Source organism: Urocampus carinirostris, chromosome 1 (genome assembly GCF_059441175.1).
Source record: "Urocampus carinirostris isolate Australia breed hairy pipefish chromosome 1, RoL_Ucar_1.0, whole genome shotgun sequence".
NCBI classification, from domain to species: Eukaryota; Metazoa; Chordata; class Actinopteri; order Syngnathiformes; family Syngnathidae; genus Urocampus; species Urocampus carinirostris.
The window spans coordinates 18,917,358-18,935,262 of NC_142349.1; the positions used below are offsets into that span (position 1 = coordinate 18,917,358).

A 17,905-nucleotide genomic window follows, 5' to 3' on the forward strand; every position below is an offset into this window, starting at 1 on the left:
ATGCAGGAAATCTGAAAGAAAATGGGTCGCTACCAAGCTTGAGGATTTCCACCAAACCTGGTGTGACAGTCTGTTGAAGTATAAAGCGGCCCTTGCCTCTGCAAAATCAGCCTACCTTTCGAAGGTGATTGCGTCACAAAAGAACAATCCCAAAGTCCTTTTCGACACTGTAGCATCGCTTAGAAGGCAACAGACTATCGCAGATAGTTTCACCCATTCAGCCCATGACTTAATGGTCTTCTTTACTAAGAAGATTCAAGGCATACAGAAATAAATTGCTAAAGACAGTATTAATACAACACATACTAAAGCGCTGAAATCTATAGATGCACGACATGGTGGCTGTCCAGGGAATTTGTCCCGTTTTAGTGAACTGTCACTCGATAATCTTAAACAGATGGTGAATAAGGCCAAACTGACGACTTGCCAATTCGACCCGCTTCCAGGTTCACTTATTAAAGGTATTTTTGGCGTCCTTGCACCTTCAGTTCTAAATATTATAAACATATCACTCTCCTCAGGTGTAGTTCCAGCGGCTTTTAAGTCCGCCGTTATTAAACCCACACTGAAACGACCCAACCTTGATCCAGAAAGCTTATGTAATTATAGACCTGTGTCAAACCTACCGTTTCTTTCTAAAGTACTTGAAAAAGTAGGGGCACAGCAGCTGAATGATTTTATATCCGAGAACAATCTTTTCGAATCAATGCAATCAGGATTCAGGGCTAACCACTCTACTGAGACAGCTCTGATTAAGGTAACCAATGATCTCCTACAGGCAATGGACTCTGGCGCTTCATCACTTTTGCTGCTGCTGGACCTTAGTGCTGCTTTTGACACAGTGGACCATAATATCTTACTAGAACGGGTGGAAAAATGGATTGGTCTCTCAGGAAACGTCCTCTTATGGTTCAGATCCTACCTCTCAGATAGGACGCACTGTGTTAAATATGGTGAAATGACATCTGAGCCCTTTAGTGTTACCTGTGGTGTTTCGCAGGGTTTAGTGCTTGGCCCCCTTCTCTTCAGCATTTACATGCTTCCATTAGGTGATATTATACGCAAGTATAATATCAGTTTCCATTGCTACGCAGATGACACTCAACTATATCTCCCGATGGAGGAATCTGCCACACTACTGTGCAAATTTGGAGGCCTGCCTCACTAAAATAAAAGAGTGGATGTCACTCAATTTCTTGCGTCTTAACTCTGAAAAGAGCGAAATGTTAGTTATTGGTCCATCTAAATGTGGCGACTTATTCTCTAAAACTGCTGTGAACATTGACAAATGTCACATCACACAGAGTGACTCAATTAAAAATTTAGGTGTCACATTTGACCCGATCTGTACTTTCAAACACATGTGAAGAAAATTACTAGAACCGCTTTCTTCCATCTTCGTAACATTGCTAAAATTCATCCTATACTGTCTCAGTCGGATGCGAAGATTATAATTCACGCGTTTGTTACCTCCCGTCTCGATTACTGTAATGCACTACTCTCCGGTCTTCCGATGACCAGACTCAAGACTCTTCAGCTGGTACAAAATGCCGCAGCGAAGCTTTTAACTAGGACAAAAATGTCTGATCACATCACCCCAATTTTGGCTAACCTGCATTGGCTCCCTGTTAGCCTAATATTTGATTTCAAGGTTCTCTTATTATTATACAAAATCATACATGGACTTTCCCCCTCATATCTTTCAGATCTGATTTCCCCCTATGATCCGGCCCGAGGCCTTCGTTCTGAGAGCGCCGGTCTTCTGGTGATCCCAAGAGCCAAGAAGTGTTCCGCTGGTTCGAGAGCGTTCTCCATCCGGGCACCGGTGTTGTGGAATGCTCTTCCCCCTGGGATCAGATCTGCAACCTCAGTGGAAATGTTTAAATCTAAGCTTGCTGCTGGTTATTACACTGCTCATGTGTAATAACCTGTGAAGCCCTTTGAGACTCTTTGTGATTAAGGGCTATACAAATAAAAATGACTTGACTTGACTTGACTTGACTTGACAGGTCCATCAGAGAGCACTTCGAGACCGTAATCTGATGAACGAAGTGATTTAAATCAGAATCCCAATTTTTTTATCGGACAATTTTCAAAGCTTTCGACCCTGCGGCTTATGCAACGATGCGGCCAATCTGTGCATTTTTGATTTTGTTGTTGTTGCACTATTTTTCTATCTGTCCAAATATTCAAATAGAGGAAGAAATTGAAATCTATTTTTAAAAGATATGGCATATTGAACGATCGATTAAAAGAAACGTTAGTTGCAGCCCTAATTTACACCCTCAAAACCTATTTGCAAATGACATCTGAAATGAGTGAAAAAACACATTAGGCGAAAACTGTTTTAACATTTCATTATAATGAACACCATTTTTGGGGACAACTTGAATTAAAGCGGCAAAACTGCCTTTGTGAGACCGTTATTCTAGGACCAAAAATTTGCATCCCGTTGCATATTACATTCTACGGGGAATATTATTGCACAGTCGCAGTAACTTGCCGCGCAATGTTGCAATTAAACCGCCTGTGTTCTTGTAACGCTCTAGCATCTCGCAGCAACCACGGAAAAAAATTAGCAATTAGCCGTTTAGCTTGCGACATGGCGGCAGCAACAGATCTTGGCTACGCACGGTCATCAGTATGCTAATGTCAACCACGCAGTGAGACTCCAATTATCGGCTAATGCTCTTGATACGTCAGTGCTCTTATTCAATATGGGTGCCGCTAATGAGCGCGACACTTTAAGAATAGTGATCGCATTATCGCGTTGATAAACAAACGGGTCCTTGCATGTCCCGAAGAGTTGGTCCTTGTCGTATTACAGATAACTTTTTCCGTTTAAGCGACATGCAAAAGGAAGGATTGATCCTTTGTCTTTCAGGAATACGGCTGGTTTTGGGAGCTAAGAAATAAAAGTGAGAGGTAATCACTCTTTTAAATTCATTAGCAAGCATTGTATTTGTCATCATCAGCCAGCATACAGACTGTAGAATTGTAGAAAGTGCTTGTATTGCCAATTTATGTACATCAAAAATAATCCGGGCTGATTACAGAACACTTAAATTTCTATTTGACGAATGCCTTCAGCTACTACTGGCAGAAAGACAAAACTAAATATCAAACGGCTGCGAGAACTGTCAGCCCTCACATTTGTATGATAAGGTCAGTGCTGGGAGTCGTTGAAAATAACTATACGGTCACATTTAGTTGCCTTCGCACATTAGAGGTCGGCAGTAATCATTTTATTATAACGATAAACCTTTTAGAGGGTTAGCCAGTGTGTCACCATCATGTTCAGGCAGCATAACTTCACACACCTCAGTGAGTCGGCATAAAGAACAATCCACATTATCCTTTAAAAATAAACAAAAAACATGATTTCTTGTTCACAAATATAAATATAGTTTATGTTTTGGTATGTACAGTATTCATCTTTCATCAGAACCAACATGTCGTTGTTGTTTTTGGGGTGGGAGAGAAACCGGAAAGTGCCATGTTTGCCTCCAAGCGTACCCCTAACAGTATTTTTGTTTTATTTTGAGTTGATTGAAGGCTTGTGGTGTCTGGTCCGTTTAGACCAGAGAGCCTCGAGATATACTCTCTTCCATTTGCTCCCATTCAAAGTTTTGGCCGGTCATTTGATAGAACATCATATTAAAGGGTTTGTAGAATTTGTGCAATCGCCGAATCACGTCTGGTTCGATTTTTGGGTGAGTTCTCCCTTTGGACTTGCCCAGGCAGCGTGGAGTGCTGCTGTCTTCTGGCTTCTTAAGACAAGGGAAGCCTTTTGTCTTGTTGAAGTAAAAGTGTTTGTCTGTGACAATCCTTTTGAGGCCTAAGAAGTCCTGAACTTTGGCCATCTCACCTGCAGGGTCCACAATGAGCCTTTCACCGCTCACAAAGTGCATTTGGGAAAGAGGGAAGTACTGCATCCAGGTTTCCAGGTGGAGCGCATATATTCCTATGCGCAAAGCACTCCATGAGGCATCTATTAGCCCCAGGGTTCGATTTTTGTAGGCCAGAACCTCAAAAGTTGGGATTTCAGGCTTTTTAGACAGAGTCTGCGTGTAGTCCGAAATGGCTCTGGTGACGGGATTACGCACCACAATAATCAGTTTGATGTCCTTGGCCATGGTGTGGATACGCTTGGGGGCTTGGTTGGTCACAAAGTAGCTCGGGGTCTTCTCCATGGTTATCTGCCCCTCCAGCGTTGAAGGCATCAGAGCTCTAGGAAGTAGGAAGGAAATGGAATATATTAATTTGCAGTCAGGAAACAATTTATGTTTTCTGCAATTTGCCACAATACTTTATCCCTAAAACCATTTTCTTTGGTAAATTTAACTTTCAGTACATTCTGCATTTACGGACCTCATCCTGTTATCTCGGAAAACTTTATCCATCCATCCATAATCTTTGCAGTTTATCTTAATAAAATAGCCAGTTTATTGAGCTTCTTAAGACTTTTTTTCCGATTACTAATGAATACTAGCTTTGTAGTTTCTCAGTAACAATGAATATGAACTTTATTTTGGAAGAACATTAAAAATATTACCAGAATAAATAAAAATAGCAGCTTCACACCAAGATTGCTCAGTTTTTTTATTTCACGTTGCTCATCTTTAAAGGCAGTGTTTACCATTTAGTGCCTCCTTGTAGTAAATAATGTAATTCATTTAAATTTATGTAGATAAGCTAAGCAAAAATACTCTAACATTTAAATGTGCGATTTAAAAAAGTTTGGTAGGTCAAGAAATGAGTGTTTATTTTACATATTATGATCCCCTCCTTGAGGGAACTGAAATAATTGTCCGCCATCTTGCTCCTATGGGTAGTCTCATTAAAAGAAAAAAATAAGAAAAAAATGGTGCAGTTTAGTCCCCAGAATTTATATTTTTCTTTGTGCTTTATACACTCGTTTTCAGTTGCACTACACAATACAGCAAAATCTAGTGGTCGAATAATACACACTGTCCCTTTAAAGACATTCGACCAAAAATGTCCTATAATGGATACTTCAAAAGAAAATGCAAGATTGCTCAGTTTTTCCAAGACTCTTTTGTTTTTGACTTGTGATTAACTTGTCAAAAAATGAATTTGGCCAAGTATCTTTTTTTTTTATAAAATAAGGAACATAATCAATCAGCCTTTTCTGCGCCTGCACCCAAAGCCTAGCTAAAAACAAAAAAGACAAACAAAGTAATTTCATCCATTAACAGGGAATATTGTGCTCTGATGAGCACCATATCATAGAAGCTCAAATAATTACACCCATTGAGTAATGTGCATGAGATAAAAGACAAGAAGATGAAACGGCAGCAGAGTGAGCGTGCTCATTGCCTAATTGACTCCATCTGTGTTACTCCAGGAGCTGTTTTGGAACTTTAATAATGACTTGACTGCATATCATTAATACCAGGGCGCCTGGGGTATTGTTTTGTCATACATTTATTATGCATGCTGTGCTCACACTCTGTGTAAGCAGCTTTAGTCACTATCCCCCTGCCCCTGTTTTTGCAATGGGTGCGGGCAGATCTTTTCGTTGCTCATTGAAGACGGACGTGATTCATTAGGAGATTCAAGGTGATTATTTGTCGTACAATGGGAACGTCCCACACTTGAGGAATAGGTCCCAAGAAAAGCCATTTGCCACGGCGGCTAATGTTCATCTCACCCCTGGTGGCAAATACCGCTGCAGTAATGCTGCTGCAGTGTCTATTTTGGTATCACTAATAACATACCGTAGCATTAGCTTCTGGCATAATGCTTATCAAATGTTTACACCGATGCTCTTTCTAATCCGCACTCCTCTCTCCTTTTGTGGACTCTGTGATCCCTGCTGCTAAATTGGTCCATTAAATCCTCGATGACTCTTATTTAACTGATCACAAACATAAACGCGCAGGCTTTTCTGCAAATCACAATTCAAAAGGACGCCTCACAAGTCGTGTTTGCTTGCTAAATGAGCGCGTAAACGAGCAGAGTAAAGTGCAATTATGTCTGTTACTGTCACAAAAATGAGGAATTGTCGCCATAATATCGTTTGAAGGAGCAGCTTTGTCTACTCTTCTTTTTTACACTCGCTCGTGATATCAAAGCATCTGCCCCCACCTTGTGACAGACCGACACTTGGAACGATTCAGTTGCATCAATCATTTGCATCGTGGACATATTCCAAATGAAGTCTTCTCTGCTGAAGAATCCAATTTAGCCAGCAAAACATAAGATGCGGTTATGCACATATCGACCACTCGCTCGCGCACATACACACACTTACGCACACACGGTCATTGGTTTCCAGGCTGAAAATCCTGTGTGTGGCCTGGTAATTGCATCTCAAGTAACAGTATTGCCTTCCTGATGGGTAATTTCCCTCAGGGTTGTGTTTGTCTCCCAACAGTATGGTACTGCGCATACTCCCCGGCGCGTGTTAGGAAAATTAAACATCTGCAGATTGCAAAGTGACCAGAGAGAATATTCACTCACATTACGTGCCCTCACTTTCCAGGAGTAATAAATGGCCAAAGATTTGTTTCCCTTCTTCCAACATATCAATGGCTTCTTCGTCTTTAGCTGTTTCCAAAGTTTAGTTCGATGCTGCATCATGGCCATAAAAAGAAGCTTAAATGGAATCACCTTGGAACCACCAATTTCCTACTCTATAGACACGACATCATTGGTAATGTGCCGTGCTTCTCACAAAGCATGTCCAATCATTCAAGGTTACCTTTTTGGAAGCATAAAACCCTATTGTCCTCATCCGACGCTACACTAAACATGAGACATTTAATTATAGGACAACACAAGCCCAAACACTTCCCTCTCACTGTTTTGATGGTGCACCGCAATCACCACCGTCATCAGTCATGGATCATGTACGCCTGAAATGTCAGCTTTGGAGGAAATCAGAAAGCCGATAAACAAGCAAATTCTTCCGTGCGTGGCAAATGGGCGTACGGTTGTCGAGTGGAACCCGCGGTAAATAATGGCAAACTCTCACCTCCTTGTTTTCTATTTGTTTTCTCGCATCAGCGGCTGAGCTTGACGACGCCAGTCATTCAGGTGGGTAGGTGACTAAAGTCGTCGTGCTCAACGGCCCTGATTTTAACATCTGCTGTTTACGACAAAGTTCCCCGAATATAAAAATGTGTCGGCAATAACAAAAGTCTTTTGATGGAATGGATCAAGACTAGTTTGCTGAATACAAGGAATTCATTTGGAGAGTGCGCTTTATAAAGATCAGAACGGGATGAAACAAACTAAAAGGTTAGGGCTAAGGTTAGGGTTAGGGAACTCTTGCACCTAATCTCTTTGGTAAAGTTCTCACAAACTGAGCAACTTAACTCATTCAAGTATGAATATGTTTTCAAAAGCATCGCCCATGAGTGCCAAAACATAAAAAAAAAAGTTTTTATTGTTTTATTTAAAAAAAAACAATATTAAAGGGTTTGGTACTGCTTATCAGTAAGTATCCAGCCTCTGGGAGTGATTCTATAAATCATCATTAGATAGCAGGAGTGACTTTGATCAGATCCAGGTCCACACATCGAGGAAGTGGCGACATCCTTTTTCCGGCGAATGAGTGTGTGTAGGCGGCCCTATGCAGAAAGTGTAATGAAGCCATTTGGTTTTAAGAGAGCTTTTTCCTTTCCAAAAAAGATGAAAAAGTTCCCTCATCAACGTCTGGTCAGTGAGGGCTGACGTTTCTTGCATGCTCAAGGGAACGCAATTGCCATGGTGATTGAAATCATGTGATCCCTTTACCCTAAAAATTGGGTGCTGAAAAGTTTTTCCAAAGTTCATGCATAGCTCATTTATAAGTGCAGTGTTCTTGCAATAAAATGTTATTTTGCTAGCGAAGTGCCCTTATGTCAATGGAAAGCTTTTTTTTTTTTTAGAAATTGGAGGTATCGCAAATGCAAAAGTAAAGCACAGAATTGAAGGTTCTGCGTAAAATGCCTCGTTTCATAAAAACCCTTTTTCTCAGTTTTCTTGGAAAGTATTTTCAAGAAACTTAGCAATGTTCAACTGTTGTTTACAAAACAATGGTTAGAGTAAGAGACATACTTTATTTCCAATAAAAAATAGGGTTGAAGCTTCCTTGATATGTCACATGCCTATGCAGGAACAGAACAATTTTTTTTCTGTAGGCCCCTCAAAAATTAGTCAAAAGGGCAAAAATTGGCTGGCACTGGCTCTTCCTATTTGAGAGTAATGGCTGGCATTGAATGAGTTAAACCTTTTTTTATGATCCAATGCTGTCCAAGACAAATCTTTAACTCCATTTGAAACTTTAAAGCTTTAATGCTGTAAGCATGTTAACGGTTGATTCAGATAGACTTATGAGTGAGCTCAGAGTATTGATGCTGTACACTCTGACATCCCGGCACAATTTGTGGGTCTGCAGAATCCAGGGAATAATTTTCAGGCTCAATGAGGTGAGAGCCAATTTACATCCATAGAACCTGGTAATCTGTCTGAGTTGTTTGTAGCAGTAAAAGTTTTTCCTCCTGAGAAGCTCAGCTGTCTCCAACAATTAGGTAAGATGATATAGACACCTCCACTTGCCTTCGCTCCTGCTTGTCATACCGGTTCGGATTGATCTGCACCGATACGCCAGGCGTCCTCGACGTCAAATACAATCAATTATCCCCAATGAAGTCTCAGTCATAAGTTACTGCTGCTGCGTCTACGAGGATGAAACCTGAGCGATGTATGCGTTTATGAGAGCAGACAAATGTGGGGCCAATTATTCGTTTCAAAACAAAAGCTTGTTTTTAAGAGTGAATGATGGCTTTTGTTATTTCTCTCTATTGCAGTTTTCTCTCTTATTGACTTATCTGCGATAGAGGTTTGGGCCATGGATCTTAAGCGATGACAGCATTTTCTCAGCAGCGAGGTGCAAACCAGCAACGGAAAGCAAAATGATTGGTCAAGTTTAACCTGGCCGGCGTTATGAGCGGCTATTCATCAACAGCAATTGGTCAGGACCTGATAGATGCTGTGGTCAGCTTGCAATGAATAAGACATGTCTGCACATTGAAGGAAATTTGTTTGCGATAACCACCACTGCCAAGATATTGCTTCTCAGTGTCCACCGAGACAGAGAAGGGTAGGAAAACACTCTAAATGAGTCATTTCCCAACAAGTCAATGCAGTGTTGTTTGGCACACACATGAACACAAGCCCACAGGCCAGAGTAAAGGCCTCTGCCGGGTGTGTTTTGAGTAGGATGAAATGTTGTTGTCGCGGTATAAGGCGCAGTGTTTTGGCTTGAAAATGAAGCTGCCGTTCACAAGGATCGTTGCCATAATGATACGAGCGGTCGGTTCCAGATGGCTTTTGTCTGTGTTTGTTTCCAAACCTAAATGTGAACTTTCCACCTGGATGCCTACCGAGCACTTCCTTGCTTAAAGCTTTTTCACTGTGCAGCCACATGTTGTATTTGGCACTTGTTCTTCATCCATGGGACCTCAAATGTACTCTCAAACTGTTAGAGGGGATTGAGCCTTCTCTTGATAAACTGATCAAAGAGAAAATGAATAACCTCTTATTAATGACAAAGATTTAGCCTCATTGAATTATGTTGTAATAATTGAGGAAACCCATCGCAAAACATTAATTACGTTCTTTAGACTTGAATCATGAAATACTTGAATCCCCGTGCAGGTGATTATTTTGGCTCTTGATAAAAAAAAAAAATCAAATGTTCATTGTGAGCAAACCGACATCAATGAATAAAGTATCTATCTATCTATCTATCTATCTATCTATCTATCTATCTATCTATCTATCTATCTATCTATCTATCTATCTATCTATCTATCTATCTATCTATCTATCTATCTATCTATCTATCTATCTATCTATCTATCTATCTATCTATCTATCTATCTATCTATCTATCTATCTATCTATCTATCTATCTATCTATCTATCTATCTATCTATCTATCTATCTATCTATCTATCTATCTATCTATCTATCTATCTATCTATCTATCTATCTATCTATCTATCTATCGAGTTCTTATATTCTTCTTATTTACCAATTTTCACTGTTAAAGTCAAGATCATTTGAGGACAGGATTTGACATATGGCCCTAATCAAAACCACAACCAGGTACAGTGGTAATTTAATTCGTTCTGGAAGTAGCTTAGTATCCTCAGAACTTTGTAAGTAGAGATGTCTTTTGAGTGTAAATGTGCTTATCCGTTCCAGCACCGCTAAAGTACAGTATGATCATTTTTGAATGAATCATAAAAAAAAATCAGAACATGAAACAAATACATGTTAAAATTTGATTACCGCACATAAACATAAAACAAGAGGTACATAATGTATATAAAAAAGAAATAAAGGAAAAAAATAAAAATATTAGTTTACCTTTCTGCCTTGCGTGTCTTAAAAATCTGATCAAATGACGTCTACTTTTGCTGGCTTTTGACAATCTTTGGGAAATGCGCGGGGCAGGCGTCATTACAATAAACTATAGCCTGACTCGTCAACGTTTTTTTCTTTGTGATTCCTTTACATAAGTTTCCGAGACTTCATGGAATTTCCCTAAAATGTCTCTAATTTGGGATAATTGATAGATGGCTGCTTCCTCCTCCCCACCATCTTCCTGGAACGCCTCCTCGTCTTTGAACTCTGAACTGTGACGGTGGCACGAAGAGCATGCTGGGATACATGAAGCCAGTTTGTTTGTTTACGTTTGGGTAACTCTGGGAGCGGCTAAGAGAAGAGCATACTGTACTGTATCTTTGACTTTGTATCCTGAATTGCCTTTATAACTAGAGGCAATATTTTCCCATTGAGATATTTCAAAACCTCAAACCTTTGTATGTAGATACGTTTGTGGTATAAGTACCACTGCATTTCTGCCAGAATGTAGCAGCAAAATCTGAGGCTTTTAAAACATGAACCATCCTGAAATGTGTGGTAGAATAGCGACAAAGTTGTTAGCAGAGAAAGCTCTACATTTCATAAATAATCCTGAACAGTCTTTAAAAAACTATTTTTAACATCAGTCCACGCAGACAATAAGAAAACAAAGTTCTCGCCGATAAAATTCTCAAAAGGATAGTGCCATCTCTGCTGTCGCCACATTGCACTATACAAAATACCAACATCCATTCTAGAGATTGAGTGTCCCGAAAATAATCATTTTAGTTGTATTCATATTTCATGTATTTATTACGCATTATGCATTCTCATCCAATGGAACGTGTTTCTGTCTGGCCTTCCCCTTAGCCCTATCGTCAAAAATACAGCCCTTATAAAGAGAATATTACTTGAAATTTTTCATCATATTTTCAAAGTTCATTTTGCAGTACTTCATCCTACTACCAAGATGTACAGAAGGGGTTTCAATTTCGGTAACAGAAAGTAACTGTCGCTTATTGATTGTTTTGACGTGAAGTGGAAAAAATATTCATTTAAAATTTAACTGGCCCAAAGTATTCTCAATTAAACAGGGACGGATTTCAAATTTTGTAATATTTTGTGTAAGTTAAGTAGCGTGTACTACTCCGAGTAGTACAAAAAACTTGTATTCATTAAAAAACAAAACAAAAAAAACATTGATCTGAATAGTAGAGAAAAATACCTGAACTGTCTCACGGATGTTAACATTTATTAAAAATCGTAGGCTGATGAATTTGATTTTATTTTACAGAGTGGAATTTCGATGTCTGTTTGGCGTCTTGCTGCTGATGTTGTGATCTGTGGCAGTTGCTTTTGTTCGCATTTGACAAAACAGTGCCATCCAGTGGTCGAATATTACACAATGTGGCTCTAAGTGAGACATTACTTCATTTTTCTTTGATGCTACACAGTAAGATTATACCAACCTCAAATAAACGTTTTTTCTTTATACGGGATGTCAACTAAAAGTTAATACTTGGGCTACAAACCACACATATTTTAGACCAGCGTGTACGTTTACACAAAGATAGAAAAACATATTTTATGTTGTACTCATTAATCCTTACATTATTAGGCAAAGTTTTGCTGCACCTTTAAATCCAATTGACAAGACAATGTGTTCCATTTAGGTTGTTGTGAAGCCGTTTAATGGTCAATGTCATATAGGGGATAATCCGGAAGTTTCCCAAAATTGTAAAATACCAGCAGTACAAGGTCGTTTGATAGATGCTCGGAAGTACATCCAAAATATAGCAAGCACACACAATGAATATTGCAGATCCCACTCTGAATAACACAAAACACGTTTTAGGTTTTTTCCTCAAATTCTATTACTGTATTCAGAACCCAAGCATGCCCCAACGTCAACTTTGCTTCGTCTTTCTAAAATTCTTGCTAGTGCTACTTCCCAATTATTCTCCATCACGAAACCCAACCCTCCCCTTTGGAAGAAGAAATCCTCTTACGCCCCCCACAGGAAGGCTGTTTCCTCATCTTTTTAACTGTTTTTTCATAAATACATTTGAGGGTCCGCTCCACTTTGTGTCGACACTTCATATTCAACGCTTACTCTCTGCAATATTCACCGTGTGGAGGGTAAATGTAAACAGATCACAGAAAATTAATGAGCCACTGCCCCCTAGTGTAGTGGAAGTGCAATGGCACTTGATTATTTTGAAAGTTAAAAAAGAAAAAAGTTCAGCGGTCAAACACGCCGACGCCCTCCTTGACAGTGCCTTATTATATTTTAACATGTTACTAAAAGAGAAATGATACAAATTGAAAAACAGGTTTCAACATATTTCATTTCAAACACAGTAAGTAAAACATTATTTATGATCATAATGATTTGATATGGTGCACATTTTTTTTTACTTATTTTATTTTGAATATTGTCACTGTTATGTGAAAAATATGCTTCATTGTTGTAAGTGTCTTTCAATTATTTTTTTAAGGTTAATTTAAATACTGTTAATATTAAATGCATTGTTTCTTTCGTATAGATGAACTACAGGGGAAAATATTTTATGAAATACATGTTTTGCACTTAACTGATAATATCTTGAGTAATTTGTTTTATTTTACCCACAGTATTTCTTAAAATCATAATAATGATTACATCTTACTTGAAAATATAATTATTTCTTTATTTTACTATTTTTTTACGCTATCATATATGCTTAGCAAAATTTTTGTATTGTAGGGGTTTGTAGAACACAGCATGAGTCGCCCATCTGTTTTTTTGTAGCCTTGTGAATTGTGTTCCAGGAAAAAAGTCTGATGCATATCCTCAGGTCTTTATTCCATTTTATTTACATATTTACATATCATATTAACAATAATACACAGGAATGCTATATTTTCTAGTGTCATCATCTAGATAGCTGCATTTATATTTTGCTTTTCTATCTCTGTAATCAAATAAAATTTTATTTTTTCACACATGTCGAAGCACAATACATGTGCTTTAGCCTTTATTAGTTTAACCAGAACGTCCGTCGTGGAACTTAAAGTGGTAACTTGAGGCTACCAATAAGACCCGCTAGTGTGATGTAAATCCCTGTGTGGACTAATTTGCAATTTTGTAATATATAAAACGTGTGCAATAATTGGATTGCTGATCTTAATGCTAATGATGACCAGGGCTGGATGAGCTTGTTGGATGTAGGCTATTTGAGTAAAAAATGCAATCAGTCATCCTCTCATCTAACTTTTACCATCTAATCAGCCAATCAACTGTTTGAATTGTCATTTGCATAAACAACAGAATGACTTCTAGTTAAATCATTCAATGCCATGTCATATTAATACGTTTACAATAGCATTGTCCGTTATTACCAACACGTAAATATTGTTTTTTTTTGTTTTGTTTTCAAAAACTATTAGGGTTTGGCACTGCTCATCCATAATTATTAAGCCTCTGGGAATTGTTTCAGTATGACACATCATAATTAAATGCCAAAAGTGGCTTTGATCTCATCTTTGTCCACAAATCGGGGAAGCCACTTCCTATTTCTGGTGATTTAGTGTGTGTAGGCGGTCCAATATAGCGAGTAGTAAAGTAGTATGGTGAGAGTCGCAAGACATGGACAGATACCGCCAATTAACTCTTCAGCAAGATGACAAAGTTCCATCTGTATTATCTAGCCCAAGAGGGTTGACGTTAAATGCACGTTCGGTGAAACGTGGTCGCTCGAGGGAACGCAATTGACATGGTGACCGAGTTTTGGTGATCAATTCACTGAAAACATTGTTCGCTGAAAAGTCTATCCAAAGTCCATGCATCTTTCATGCATAATTCATGCATCAGTTTAGTGTTCTTACAATAAAATGTATTTTTGCAAGTAAAATGCCCAGGTGTTGTTTATTAAAAGCATTGTTTGGATATTGGAAGTATCACAAATGCAAAAAGAGGGCACTCAAGTAAAAGTTTTGCCTGAAATGCTCTCACAAAAATAAATTTAGCAATGTTCAACTGTTGTTTACTGAACTATTGTAAAGCTGGAAGATGGGGGTTCAAGCTTTACCTATTAAGGGGCCTGTCGCACAGCCGTTTGCGGCTGAATCACGGCCAGGAATTTCTGCCTGTGAGGCGGACGCTATTGGACGCTTTGAGATCGCCATACAGACGAGATACAGCAGTGCTTGACACGCGGTCGGAAATTCGCGCGCGGGTAGCAGCGCGAATAAGTTTTGCGCTGCTCAATTCTTTAGAGCGCGGGTACACAGCCTTTTACGGGCGTATCGAGGCTGAACCACGGCCAGAAATTTCTGGCAGACGCTGTTGGGCGCTGTTGGACGCTTTGAGACCGCCCTATAGACGAGATACAGCAGTGCTTTACTCGCGGTCGGAAATACACACGCGGTTGGCCGCGCGAAAAAGTTTTGAGCTGCTCAAAACTTTGAGCACGTGTTAACCGCGGGCGGCACACGAGGTAATGACGCAGAAATGATGCGGAACGACGTGCCCTGGCCGCGGCCAAGGCGTGGTTACACATGGATAGGAGTCGGATTTGGGCACAACACCGGCTCGGGAGCTTTTATACCCGTGGTCCACACGAGAAAATGACGCGGAAATGACGCGATGAGGAAGCGGAACAGTCGCCGGCGTCTGTTTTGCGGGCATACCACCGATGAACAGCGGGTTGGCCAATTTTACGCATTTTCCATCGCGGGCAACCACGGGCAAAAAAAAAACGCAAAATTTTAGCCGTGATTCAGCCGCAAACGGCTGTGTGACCGGCCCCATAGCTGCAGAACATAATTGTCTGTGGGCCTTCAAAAGTAAATGGGAAAATGTGTCTGGCAGCAGCTCTCAAACATTAAATGAATTAATAGTCATCATAAGTGAATGGAACTTAATGTAGTTTTCATAACATCACTCATTTATATCACAGACTCAATTTGTATGTCAATGTCTAGTAAAAACACATATAACAGCAATCATGAGATGAAAACAATTATTTCTGGCGTGTTATGAATGGTCCAAATGATCAATGCTGGCGAGAAAAAAAACATAACTGAAGACCTAAGTTGAAGTTGTATAAATTGACATGAATTGAGCATGACATAACGTAAACTACCCCCAGCCTTTTTTTTTTACTTTTTTAGTTGTTTGTGAGCTTATCGGATTGAATGGTTATCAATAGTCTTGTTTTTTGCCAATACAAATCAGTCATAGAGGGATTATTTCCCGGAAGACAATGTCTAGAGGAAAATACTTTTGAAATCCAAACTCTGAAACAAGTCAATTTTGTATTGATATTGTCTTTGCAAATGCTTATAGTGTGGATTCTAAAAGGATTGCACTGCATCCACATCAAACAGGACTTGAGTGAGACATCCTCTTTCAGGTGAGGAAGTCACAGTGCTGAATGTTGTTTTGTGGCATGGAGGGTGGGTCGGTGGCTGTTTGTGGTGGTGGTTACGGATGAAAGTGAAGCCAACACCAGAAACAATTGATTACACGTTATACACACCATAGCAATGTGGCACAGGCCAATTTCAAAATAAAATCCCAAGCTCCTGCACAGCGCATAGATAGAGTGAGCTCAAATAATAGATGCCGTACACTGATAGTCTGGGAAGTGTGGTCAAGGCTTAGCGTTAAGAAGGGGACTACCCTGATTTTGGTGATTAATTGACTAGCTGTTCAGTAAACCCCCAATAATTCCTCACTATAGTATGTACAGTACATACATACAGAATGAAAATGAACTTTTTATTAGATTACCAACCTTCATCATCATTAAGGTAACAAATCCTACTGTAATCTCAGGCATGTTGGCCTTCTTCTAATGTCCTCATCCATTTAAGAAATACGATTAAGTTGATATCAGTCGGCAATTGGATATATTTTGCCTCATTCGGTTCTTTTCAAGCCTAAATTATTTATTTGAAAAAGTTTTGGAGTGGCAGAGGGTAATAGTGAAACCAGGGAATCCGATCAGCGCACACCTCAGTCCCAAATAATAGAATTAGAGATAGTATCAGAAAAACTAACAGCAAGTCGAGTAATCCAGTATGTTTTTTTTCTCATTGCATGGACTTTGTTTTCTAAATGGAGAATTACCTTTCTATTGTTATGTTCATTGAAAGGAACTGTGCAAAGATTTGATTTATACGAGTTAAGGTAAGACAAATCAATTCTACACTATACGTATATATATATATATATATATATATATATATATATATATATATATATATATATATATATATATATATATATATATATATATATATATATATATATATATATATATATATATATATATATATATACATACATATATATATATATATATACATACATATATATATATATATATATATATATATATATATATATATATATATATATATATATATATATATATATATATATATATATATATATATATATATATATATATATATATATATATATATATATATACACACACATCATCTCATCTCATTAGCTGCACCGCTTATCCTCAGTAGGGTCGCGGGGGTGCTGGAGCCCAACCCAGCAAACATGGGGCAGTGGGCAGGGGACACCCTGAACTGTTTGCCAGACAATCGCAGGGCACACAGGGACAGACAACTCGCTCGCTCATTCACACCTAGGGACAATTTGGACCGGCCAATCCAACTGAAATGCATGTCTTTGGAATGTGGGAGGAAACCGGAGTGCCCGGAGGAAACACACGTAAGCACGGGGAGAACATACAAACTCTGCACAGGAAGTCCGGTCGCTGGATTTGAACCCACACAGGAGGTTCCCAACACCTTAGAACTGTGCCGCACACGCGCTATATATATATACTGTATATATATACTGTATATATATATATATATATATATATATATATATATATATATATATATATATATATATATATATATATATATATATATATATATATATATAATAGACACGAACCTCACTGCACGAGATTTGAAGAAATAACACTGGCAAAAGACACATGTAGAAAAAGAGAAAAAGTCTTCCATGCATGTGTGGCCTATCAATAAAGATGTATTTGTCTAGACATATTAAGAGCTACTACTGAGGAACATTTCAAATATGGAACCGCATTGCTTTATAGGGTTGCAATATTTGAGAAGCTAACAATAGATTGGTGATAGTAAGAACGCTAAACAAGCATTGTTTATCAAACTGTTGTTCAGTGGACTACTAAACTGAGTCTAAAAGGTTGTTCAGAACATGATTACAGATCAAGAAATCACAAATCTTTAGGGACTAGGTTTTTCAGCCGAAGTCATTTCTAGTAATCTGCATGCATGAAGGTATAGGCTGCCTCCAGCCAACCCTGATAAACTGCTTGCTACGTTCATATTGGATGCTGCTGAAGACATTATGCACAAGAGCCACTAAATTATATATGTTGTATATTGACCATCAAATCGACCAGCTCTCGTGTTATGCAGCGCTGTAAGCCGCAGCATCGTTAAGTTTCCTTTTTTGTTTCAT

General features: G+C 38.7%; 1 protein-coding gene across 1 annotated transcript in view; it reads right to left on the minus strand.

The window, feature by feature from the left end:
* Positions 1 to 1,955: 1,955 nt before the first annotated feature.
* The window catches only part of hs3st4 (heparan sulfate (glucosamine) 3-O-sulfotransferase 4), a 150,024-nt gene continuing 134,074 nt past the window's right edge, over positions 1,956 to 17,905 (minus strand). The window contains exon 2 of the mRNA XM_088329586.1: positions 1,956 to 4,230. Within this exon, the coding sequence (XP_088185712.1) occupies positions 3,576 to 4,230 (655 nt within the window). The 3' untranslated portion in view covers positions 1,956 to 3,575. The remainder of the gene's footprint in view (positions 4,231 to 17,905) is intronic.